This window comes from Mandrillus leucophaeus, unplaced genomic scaffold, assembly GCF_000951045.1.
Source record: "Mandrillus leucophaeus isolate KB7577 unplaced genomic scaffold, Mleu.le_1.0 Scaffold124, whole genome shotgun sequence".
NCBI classification, from domain to species: domain Eukaryota; kingdom Metazoa; phylum Chordata; class Mammalia; order Primates; family Cercopithecidae; genus Mandrillus; species Mandrillus leucophaeus.
This window is the reverse complement of record NW_012100765.1, coordinates 1,069,465-1,081,804: the sequence shown is the minus strand read 5'-3', so window position 1 is coordinate 1,081,804 and position 12,340 is coordinate 1,069,465. Positions and strand designations below refer to the sequence as shown.

The 12,340-nt window shown below is 40.2% G+C and overlaps 1 protein-coding gene across 1 annotated transcript in view; it reads left to right on the top strand.

Annotated features, from left to right (window-relative positions):
* Window positions 1–5,422, top strand: part of MALT1 (MALT1 paracaspase) — an 81,051-nt gene extending 75,629 nt beyond the window's left edge. Inside the window, exons 16-17 of the mRNA XM_011971743.1 lie at window positions 996–1,121; window positions 2,744–5,422. Coding sequence (XP_011827133.1) covers window positions 996–1,121; window positions 2,744–3,181 — 564 coding nt within the window. The 3' untranslated portion in view covers window positions 3,182–5,422. The remainder of the gene's footprint in view (window positions 1–995; window positions 1,122–2,743) is intronic.
* Window positions 5,423–12,340: the final 6,918 nt, after the last annotated feature.

Below are 12,340 nucleotides of genomic sequence, written 5' to 3'. Positions count from 1 at the left end.
TATGAGATCTAGAAATGTCTAAAATTCACTCAGGAAGGATGCCTTTGATTTCTTGTATCCTAAACAGGAGAGCCAATGTGAAGGAATAAAATGTGCTATAAATATGTCAAGAATAATTTCCTTTTAAACAGTTATAACTTATATTGGAAACAGTAGTTTTTAAGTCTTGTTAAGGTATGGTCATATCCTGGAATAATAGAAATCTAGTTCTGCTCTTTTCAAACATTCAGGTATGATAGTTATTTTATGTTGGTCTAAAAAAGCCAGTAAATAGTACCCCTCTTTCCTACATGAGTGTGACAAACTGAGAAGCAAGCAAGGAGTAAGACAAGCAGAATCCCAAAATATCACTTTTATTACTGATAGAGGCTTTGTGGAGGATGTTGCTTCATGTCAGAGTAAACGGTCTAGCACCAAACCCCAGAATTCAGTGGCCACCCCACACCTCCAGTTTCAGCACTATGGAGCCCCGATAGGCTTCCTGGGGTGCTGAGCAAGCCAGGGACCTGTGGGCTTCTCACTGGAGGAGCAGAACCCTCTTACTCTTGGCCATTGGGTTGGCTCTAAAAGAGGAAAAAGGAAAAGGCTGTTTATTTATCCTTCTTAAATATTCTAATCATATAAATTTCCCTGCACCTTCCCAAAAGTGTGATGATCAAGAGAAGAGAATCCAGGAGTCAAACACTAATGGGGCTCTCTCTGCTTAAGAGGAAACTTGAGTAGCTCAAGAAGCATTTCTAGGAATCATTTGAAAGGAAACTCTTTCAGAGCTCACTTTACTTTTTACATGGCTTAATACAGAATTGAGAATTCCTGTTATAACCATAGATTGTTGTTTTCATTGTTTAGCCCTGGATAATTTTGGGATTATCAAAATTTGCAAAAGGCCAAAATTCACGAGAGAACAATATCAGTTAAGACCTCTTATGTACTAGATTATATTGTGGCTTTCATTGATTTCATTATTAACAGTCACTAATTTTTTTTTTTTACAGGACCTAGATATTGATCCAAAAGATGCAAATAAAGGCACACCTGAAGAAACTGGCAGCTACTTGGTATCAAAGGATCTTCCCAAGCATTGCCTGTATACCAGACTCAGTTCACTGCAAAAATTAAAGGTTACTACCTTTTCTGTTTATAGCTACTAATGGAAAACTTTATGAAACTAGAAATTTACTTTGGCATAGACCATAGATATGCTGCCTTATTATTAAACTAGAGATAACCAGTCTACAGAAGGTCCTATCAGTGACCCTTCTTATATTCTGTTTCCACTGGTGGCCACAGGACTTCGTGTGCTTACCTTCCATAATGCTGAAAAATTAGTAACATAGAGCATATTCTTTTTTCTTTTTGTAGAGACAGAGTCTTAACTCTGTCGCCCAGGCTGCAGTGCAGTGGTATGAACATAGCTTACTATAACCTCAAACTCCTGAGTGCAAATGATCCTGCCACCTCAGCTTCCCAAGTAGCTGAGTCTGCAGGCACATGCCACCACACCCAGCTAATTTTTTAAAACATTTTGTAGAGAAGGGAGCTCACTATATTGCCCAGGCCAATCTCGAACTCCTGGCCTCAAGAATCCTCCCTTCTTGGCCTCCCAAAGCACTCAGATTACAGGTGTGAGCTACCACTCCCAGCTCCATATTCTACTTGTAAATATGTTCAGATTTTCAAGTCATCATTTCCTAGTTCTGTAACTAAACATATAGCAAATTAGAATTGGAATTTCTTTTCCATTTTTTATTTCTAGTTGACTTACAAATGAGAAGCTAGTTCTGCATGTTGAGTGTTCTAATTAAAGCTTTCTTTGCAAAAATTGAGATTTTAATTTGTTCACAAGTACATGCCCATAGAATGTATCAGCTAAAACTCAGGGAATGGAATGGGCACAATTGAGAATTACACACGTAAACCTGTTGTCATCCTGTTCGTAGCTCATCTACTTAAAGTCCTTTCTTCTCTTAAAAAGTTAGCCCATTATCTGATTCAGTTATATTTTCCATCTACGATTATGGATTACTATATTTTAAAAACAACTTTAGCTTTTTTTATAAAACTGGTATAAAACCAGTTTTGTTTTTTGTTTTTTGTTTTTTTGAGATGGTGTCTCTGTCACCTAGGCTGGAGTGCAATGGCACAATCTCAGCTAACTGCAACCTCCACGTCCTGGACTCAAGTGATTCTTGTGCCTCAGCCTCCTGAGTAGCCGGGACTACAGGCACACGCCACCATGCCCAGTTAATTTTTTGTATTTTTAGTAGAGACGGGTTTCACCACGTTGGCCAGGCTGGTCTTGAACTCCTAACTTCAAGTAATCCATCTGCCTCATCCTCCCAAAGTGCTGGGATAGGCATGAGCCACCATGCCCGGCCCAGATCATTCCCCATCTCTAGTAATAAGGAAGGATAAGTTTCCTAAGCTGTCCTGCTTGGAAAATATGTTTTCCCTGTTCATCTAGAATATAAGATCTCTGACTTTGACTACTAACAGTGCTAAGAACTAGAAATTCTAAATGTGTTGTAAGTATCGCATGAAGGAAAAGGAAGATGATGATAGCTGGCATTTCTCAGTTTTGGGGAGATATAAAGGATGCCTTGAGGATTTGGAACCTGGAAAAAGGAGAGTTAGTGGATTTTTGGTGGCGAGGGGGCAGGGTGTGTATGTGTGAATAATATTTTCAGATTGCTATATATTCACTGTTGATGCCAATAATAAACCAGATTTTTTTCCTTTCCAGGAACATCTAGTCTTCACAGTATGTTTATCATATCAGTACTCAGGATTGGAAGATACTGTAGAGGACAAGCAGGAAGTGAATGTTGGGAAACCTCTCATTGCTAAATTAGACATGCATCGAGGTTTGGGAAGGAAGACTTGCTTTCAAACTTGTCTTATGTCTAATGGTCCTTACCAGAGTTCTGCAGCCACCTCAGGAGGAGCAGGGCATTATCACTCATTGCAAGACCCATTCCATGGTGTTTACCATTCACATCCTGGTAATCCAAGTAATGTTACACCAGCAGATAGCTGTCATTGCAGCCGGACTCCAGATGCATTTATTTCAAGTTTCGCTCACCATTCTTCATGTCATTTTAGTCGAAGTAATGTGCCAGTAGAGACAACTGATGAAATACCGTTTAGTTTCTCTGACAGGCTCAGAATTTCTGAAAAATGACCGCCTTGTTTTTGAAAGCATAATTATAGATGCCTCATGTGAGATAGTACTACACTTGCATAAAGTGAAAAGGCAAATTTGTATATGTAGAGAAAGAAGAATAGTAGTAACTGTTTCATAGCAAATTTCAGGACTTTGAGATGTTGGAATTACATTATTTAATCACAGACTTCCTCTTTCTAAGATTTTGTGAATTGGTTGATTAGCTCTGTACAAATGAAGTATGGAGGTGTGTATGTTTATATGTATATAACAAAATATTTTCATCATGACCGTCTGAAGTAAGAGCAATGGGAATGACATTATTGCAGAATAAGTCATTGTATTTTTAACACCAGAAAGAACCTTACTGATCACCAGGCATAACCTCATTTTATCAATGGAAGAAACACATAAAGGCATCTAAGTTAGAGCTGGCACCAGAACTGAGACCTCCAGAAATCTATTCCAGTATTTTTTCCACTACACACTGCCTTCCTGACAGGTTCTGAGCTAAGTGTTATTTTTGTAGATAGAGTGAAATATATTTATATGTATAAATATATAGAGATACATAGCTGTGTATTGTCTAAAGGAATGTACAGACTTTAGTTTTTGATAAGGACTTTGCTGCAAGTTTTAGTTAAGAGGTTTGTATATAAATCTGATGTAGAACAGGCTGAAATTTCTTGTTCATAAGATTATAAAACCACATGAGAAGTGATCAAATGTTTGTTAAAGCTAGATAGAGGTTAAGAATCAAGATATAATGGATAATTTTCATAGCTGCCTGTCTGAATTTTCCAAATATTTAGCATCTTCCTTGATAATATGTATTTTCTTCTTGAATTTCACTGGCCTAATGAGATAATATTCTTATCTTTGGTTCTACCTAAAAGTTGGTTAAAAATGCAATTGGCACTAACAAGGAAAAATACTGAATTAATAATTTTAAAAGTCTCACAAAGAAAATCCCAGGCCTAGATGGCTTCACTGCTGAATTCTAACAAACATTAAAATTAGCACTAATTTTTTGCAAACTGTTTCTAAAAGTAGGAGAGAATAGAATACTTCCCAACGTATTCTAGGAGGTATTACCCTGATACTAGTCTAGATATCACAAGAAAACTATAAGCCAGTATTCCTTATTAATACACAAAAATCATTAACAAAAATATTAGCAAACTGAATCCAGCAAGGTATAAAAAGGATTCTACATCATGACCAAGTGGAATTTGTCCCAGGAATTCAAGGTTGGTTCAACATCTAAAAATCAAATAAACTATTATACAGTCAGTTCTCATTATTGACAGTAATGTTCTACAAAATATTCTCCCACAAACACTGAATTAAATATGGAACAACTGCTTTTAGGAGAATGTGTTTGTGTATATGTGTGTATACATATGTTTATCTCATGCACATTATGAGCTTGAATTCTTAATTCATCCTAGCAAATTCTACTTTATTTTACAGAAGTGAAAGTGAGGTATCAAGTGTTAAGTGACATGCCCACTAACAGGTGTCAGAGCTGAAATTCAAACCCCATCCACCTGGCCCTGGAGCCAGAGCTTCTTGTACTACACTGAATTTTCCCTGCCATTTCCATCCTCCAGTCATTTCTCTATGAGGCTGAAACAGGAAGGCAGAGCATCATCATGTTCAGCCTCAGCTGGGACCATGTGTATTGGGTGACTCAAATTTTTCATCCATTTACACATATCCACAAATGACCGCAAAAGTGCCACAGATATCAATTTGAGGGTTATAAATTTTAGCAAGTTGGTAAATTCACAAATACATAATTGTGAATAATGAGGATCAACTGTATCATATTTAATAAAGCACAAAACCCACATAGATTGTCTTAATAGAGACAGAAATAGCATTTGATAAAATCCAAAACTTTTCATGATAAAAACACTCAGCAAACTTAGGAATAAAAGGAATCTTCCTACACATAATAAATATAACATCTATGAAAAGCCCACATATGACATTATACTTCATGGTGATAGACTGAAGGCTTTAAGATTGGGAAGGACAAGGATGTTCACTCACACTACTTCTATTCAGCATTGTACTTGAAGTTCTAGCCAGAGCAGTTAGGTTAGGAATTCAAGGTTTGTTCAACATCTAAAAAAATAAGCTAATAAAAGCCATTTATACTGCAAAAAAAAGTGAAACTATATTCACAGTTGATATATACTTGTATATAGAAAATGCTAAGGAATCCCTAAAAAGTAATGAGTTCAACAGGTTGCAGGATACAAGATCAAATATTATACAAAAATCAGTTTTAATTCTATACTAACAACAAACATTCTGAAAATGAGAATAAAGAAATCCTACATACAGTAGCATCAAGAATAAAACTACAACATATTGTTTAAAGAAATTAAGATCCAGATAAATGGAAAGACATCCATGTTCATGGATTAGAAGACTTAATATTGGTAAGATGGCAATGTTGCCCAAATTAGTCTACATATTCAACACAATTCCTATCAAAAACCTAGCTGTATTTTTTGCAGAAATTGACAAACTGATGATAAAATTGATACAGAAATGCAGGGGACCCAGAATAGCCAAAAAATCTTGGAAAAGAACAAAGTTGGAAGACACTTTTACCAATTTCAAAATGTGCTATGAAGCTACAATAAGATAGTGTAGGCATATAGACAGACATATTGATCAGAGGAATGGAACTGAACATCTAGAAATAAACCCATACATTTCTGATCAACTTACTTTCAACAAGGATGCTAATACCATTCAATAGAGAAGGAGTGGTCTTTTCAACAAACGGTGCTGGGACAACTGATAGCTACATGCCCAGCAAAAGGATCCCTACTTCCTACCACATTACAAATTCTAACTCAAAATGGATCATAGACCTAAATATAAGAGTTTAAACTCTTAGAAGAAAACAGAAGTAAATCTTTGTGGTGTTGGGCTTAGGAATGGTTTCTTAGATACAACAGCAAAAGCACAAGCAACAAAGGAAAACAATACATAAATGGGACGTCATCATAACTTGTCTTAAAGGACACCATTAAGAAAGTGAAAACCCTCAGAATGGGAGAAAAAAAATTTGAAAAATCATGTAATAATTAAAAAAAAAAAAAATACATGCAGGTACCCAGCTGTGGTTACCACAGAGCAGCACTGTCCCAGTGAACTTGCTGTGATGATAGGATGCTTGGTGTCCGCATTCCCAGTGTGATAGCTTTTAGCCTCATGGGGTTGTTGAGCAATTGCAATAGCTAGTGTGAGGAACTGAATTTAAAATTTTAGTTTTAGGCCAGGTGTAGTGGCTCACACCTATAATCTCAGTACGTTGGGAGGCCAAGGTAGGTGGATCTCTTGAGCCCAGGAGTTTGAGACCAGCTTGGCCAAGATGGCAAAACCCTGTCTCTACTAAAAATACAAAAAAAAATTAGCTGGGCATGGTGGCACACGCCTGTAATACCAGCTACTAGGGAGGCTGAGGCAGGAGAATCATGCTTCCCCTTTATACTCTGTGTGTGTATATGTGTGTGTGTGTGTATATATATATATATATATTTTTTTAAAGACAGAGTCCTGCTCTGTTGCCCAGGCTGGAGTGCAGTGTGACATAGTCTCAGCTCACTGTAGTCTCCACGGAGGCTGAGACAGGAGAATCGCATGAATTTTTTTAAAAATTCTAGACATGTATTTGTAATTTTAAAACTGGCTAAAAAAAGAATGATACAGTTTTGGTCTTTTTTTTAATCAACCATGTTTTTATTTTACTTGAATCTCTTGTGGCAATTGCTTTGTAATATTGAAGTAGGAGTTACACAAGTGGAATTTAGAAAAGATTATCTATCAAATCTATCAATACCAATTAGAATGTAATAAAGAAATTAGGATAGTGGAGGTTTGAGCAATTCAAGGCTCACCCAAATTCAAAGCCAGTACTTGATGCTGACGGGATATTTTCTGGAAGGTAATTTTTAAAAATTAAAGTCACAATTATAAATTATATATTTTCTAATAAAAGAAATCTCAACTCATGGGACAATTTGAATATAAAACACTGGATTGTTCCTCATTCAGAAATGAACAAGTCAACACATTTCAGAAAAGAAAGTCTTTAAAGAAGAATCCTGGCACGGAAAGGTCCATTTAGACATTTCCTTCTTCCTGCGTCTCTAATACCTCTTTCTTTTCAAATCTCTGACTTGCACATGAAGTAACAGTGAGATGGCCTGTTCAGTAATCGCAATTTTTTGACTTGTCAAATTCAAGAAATTCGATTATGTAGCCAAAGCTTAGATCATTGACATGTATATTGGCATAAGCTTTTTTAGTTTGCTTTTAATTTTATTAGAAGTGGGGTCTCAATTTTGTTGCCCATTCTGGTCTCAAACACCCGTCCTTCAAGTGATCCTCCTGCCTCAGCAGCATCAGTTTAATATCTGGATAAAATCTGATGTATGTAATTTTACTTTTAAGGGTTTTTTTTCCTAACAGACATCCTAACAAAGTTGTTTCCTATTCCTTGAACATTCACCTGATACTTATATACTGTCATTACTTTAACTGTCAACTGATGTCAGCTACTCAGTTTACACACTACTTTTGTGCATTCCATCCTGTTTCTCAGTTTGACATTCACATTCAAATTCAGAGTTTGACACTGAAACCCTGGGCATGGTGGCTCACACCTGTAATCCCAGCACTTTGGGAGGCTTCAGTAAGCAGATGATTTGAACCCAGGAGTTCGAGACTAGCCTGGGCAACATGGTGAAACCCCATCTCTACCAAAAAAAAAGAAAAAACAAAAATTAACTGGTCATAGTTGCACACACCTGTTAGTCCCAGTGACTCAGGAGGCTGAAGTGGGAAGATTGCTCGAGCCCAGAAGGCGGAGGTTATGGCGAGTGGAGATTGTGCCACTGCACTCCAGCCCCGACAACAGAGCAAGACACTATCTCAAAAATAAAATATTAGTAAAGAAGAGTACACTCAGTGTGAAAATATGTAAGTGTCCATGTTCTCTTTTTTCTAATTTGGTAGCATTAAAAATATTGAGCATCAAAGTTTGCCTTTATGACGGAGGAGTCATCTGAGACACCTCAGGTTTCAGCCCTTACTAATAGCGTGGCTCAGTGTGTTACTTGCCTGTGCTTCTGTTTCCTTATCTGTAAAATGGGGATGGTGCTGTATCATCAAAGGGCTTATAATACTTTACAGAGCTGGCAGTACTAAATAAGACCGTTCCTCTAAAGTGCTGGCGTTTTTGGAAAGCATCAACCCATCAACCTTGTGCTTTAAATGTGCTTTAAATTCTTAAAGCTATACCTGTAGGCAGTATAGAGTGTATTCATTGTTCAGGTACTTCCTACAAAATACTTTCATATATTAGCAGTGTATCTTTTTTTTTTTTTTTTTTTTTGAAGATGGGGTCTTTTGCTCTGTCACCCAGGCTGGTGTTTTTTTTTTTTTGTCTTGTTTTTTTTTTTTTTGAGTCTGTCTCCCAGGCTGTAGTGCAGTGGCATGTCTTGGTTTGCTGCAACCTCCACCTCCTGGGTTCAAGCGATTCTCGTGCCTCAGCCCCCTGAGTAGCTGGCATTACAGGCGCACACCACCATGCCTAGCTAATTTTTGTATTTTTAGTAGATATGGGGTTTCACCATGTTGGCCAGGCTGGTCTCGAACTCATGAACTCAAGTGATCCACCCACCTTGGCCTCCCAAAGTGCTGGGATTACAGGCAGGAGCCACCGCACTCGGCTGGCAGTGCTTATCTTCTAAAGTTGCAATTGAGTTTTATTCACTCCAGAATCGCTTTTCAAAAATCATGCAGATTTAATGCCACCAGTTGTTTGTGTTATGTATCTACCCTGCAAAACAGCTCTAAAGGTGATTTACCAAAAGATTAACAGCATTTATCTCTGGTGGGATAATTTTTCTTTGCTTGCTTACCTGTATCTTGCAGATTTTACACAGTGAACGATTGTATAATTTTAAAATACAGATATGCACAATTGTATAATGTAAATATGCTCAACTTCAATAAATTTGTTTTAAGAACACATTTTTAACTTTTCATAAGGAGTCTTCAGTTTAAAAGTACAATGTCATATTACAGAGTGTTATTCTGTTACAAAATTAGTAAAGCTCATTCTACCTCAAAATCTGAAGTAATTCCAACTTTTTTTCCATCATGCTTTGAGTTTAGTTGATAAATAGCATTGTAAGTACTGAAAATGATTGGATGAGTATTTCTACATTAATAAGTTGCTGAGCACCAGGGTAGCAGATAGAAGCCCTTTCTGTGTGCTAGGTTTAAACATTTTACATGAGGTCTTATTTAACCCTCAACAGCCTTGCAGCTCATAGATGAACTGATTGTTAGGCTAACCAGAGATATTAATATACCCTCCAGGATAACCCAGCTAGTAAGGGCAGGGCCAGGATGATTCAGACCCAGACCGGAGCCGGGTATTTTGTCCACAGTACTGCTGCTGCTTATACCGTAACAGGAGCTAAGTACACAACAGTGTCTTAATGTTTCATTCTTACATGAAAAACACTTTTAAAATATTGAAACATTATAGAAGCAAAAGTGCATCTCTAAATGTGATGTACTTTTAGGTCACATTATGTCCAGAGGATTTGACCTAAAATTAATGTTGCTGTGTTATGCTCCACACAGTAGGCTGTTCTGCTAGGGAAATTGTTAATATTTTTTAAAATATTTTCATAAGCTTTGGTTTTACCGCTTCCAAGTCTGTACAGACTGGTTATTTCTACGTTACAAAGACAGTGTCTCCCTCAAAGGCTGACAGTTTTTATAGTCTGTGTTTGTAACAGATACATCTGTTCTTGCCAGATGTGGGTCACATTGCCATCTGACCTCAGCATCCTTTATGTTACGCTCCAACTTGGGTAAGCGGCTTTGTTTCCTTCCCAATCTCCTGGTCAGACAGTTGACCTCACGTCTATGTCTAGTGGTTTTCAAACATCAACAAGAGTAGCCCCTTGTTGGAGGGGCAGGGTTGGGGTTCCCCACTATTTTTCACATTGCCTTTCCAGGTAAGTTTTGGTCTGCGCTAAACCCTGCTTTTGCTTTGAGATTCTCCCCCAACACAGCCATACCCCACACCAGCTTGGCGCCTCTGGGAGACCACAGCCCTTAGAGAAAAGGGGAAGAAAAGCTTCCTGACTACACAGTGAGGGCTGGAGGCGTCTGGCCTGGAGGGAGTCCTGTCAGCCAGTGTGAGCTGCTGGTGACAGGGAAAGACCATGTGAAAAGGTCCTGACCTGCGGTTCAGGCCCTCGAGCAAATGACACCAAATTTGTCCCCCAAATCAGCTTTGTTATTCAAGATGTGGCTTGCTAGCAGGTACTACTAACAAGGCGCAGCACCGTCTGGTATCTTCTTCCCATTGGAATCAGTTGTTATTGCTAACTAGGTATTAAGTGTCTGAAAACCTGATTTTACACTTAGACGCCCAGTTATATAGCTTTGGGAGGGATACAGTTTTGAGGTGTGCAGTGACACTCTCACCTGCAAGGCAGAAGTGTGCTTGTTGGGGGAAGGCCCGATAGGGGGCGCACAGGGGTTGGCATGCTGGGACACGCTCTTCCCGGAAGTGTACGTGCAGAAAGCCACATCATAGCCCAAGGCTTTATGAGCACGAAAGGAACATGGCGCGGGGCTGGGTGGGGGTCATCTAGATGAACCTGACAGTTAATGACAGCAGGCTAAGATGAGCCAAATGTCCCTCTCATTGGCCAACCTTGCCAGTGAGGCTGAATGCTTCCAAGCTAAGAGTCTCCCCGTCCTGGACAGCACCTACAGGACCCTGCCAGTGTCTGCCGCCCGGGGTGCTTCCTGACCAGTTTGCTTGAGCTACAGTAATTCATTGGTTCAGCTTGCAGACTTGCCTTGGAGCCCTTCTAGCCATGTAAGCTGACTTCACATCTCAGACCTGACCCATGGTATGACTCGCAAATTACCTTTTCTGACAGTTTCATGTCCTGGCCCCTTGTTGGCAGCATGTGACCAACACTGGCCACCAAGGCCCAAGCTAGACTGGCCAACAGAGTAGGGAGGGCGGAGGGCTGAGGGCTGTGGAAACCACAACCGTTACTAGGTAGGATTCATTCTGCCAGTAGACTGAAAAGAATGTCACCAAACAGTGTCGAGAAGAAGGATAAGGAAGACCATTCCGTGATGCCCTGCTCAGCTGAGCAGACCTGGAGGCAGGCCCCTGCTGAGGAGAGGCAGGAGAAGGGATGTCTTCAGGTGGGCCAATGGGAGCAGCTGGCTTTGAAAATGCCACTTAAAAGGGAGGCTGGCTATTGGCCTACACTGCACAGGAGATTCCTGGCCAGATGCCACAGGGCCTGGGGTCACCAGCAAGCCTAGAGCTGAGGCTCCCTGAGCCCATCTCCAAATACATAATCCGAGTGGGGCTGTAAGAGGCCAGAGGGGCAGTGCGGGACCTACTCCTAGAGGACTCACCCACTCCCCAAAGGGCATGTGATCCATGCCCCAGGCCAGTGCTGCTGGCTGAGTGTGAGGAAGCTTGGACTCCATTCCTCAGGAGCCCAGGCATTTCAGCAGGAAGGCTGGGGACCTCTGGGGCCAACACTGGGGGCAGAGCAATAGACGAGACTAGAGGGCAGAGGGCACGTGGGAGCTAAGCCTGGGGAGATAGGCGGGGGAGCTGCCATGCAGCTGGGTCCAACCCAAAGGCTTCAGGGGCAAATCTGCCACCCCAGCCAGCATTGGGTTTCTCCAAGTCCCTCTCCTTTTGGGGTTGTGTTATTTACCAATTCCTAAAGGGGACCTCAGAGACTAGCTCAAAGGCCATCTCTCTTACTGCATCCTCCCTGGTCCCCTCAACAGGAAGCCATGCAGAGACAGAGAGTAGTGCTTTCTGTGTGCATTTCACCCAAAAACACACACAGAATGGAAACTAAACCATCTCTTGGCATGAATGACTCCTGACAATGACCCCGGATTGCACCAGCCAGGCTGGGCTCATCACCTTCCACGGATGGGAAGGCCCACCTGTGACCTGGCTATTCTAGGACATCACAGGACATCACAGGCCATCACGGGCCAATCTGGTTCCCGCCCACCCCATTCCACTGGAAGATCAGGTCCATTAATTCACGAGAACAACTGAGAACTCAG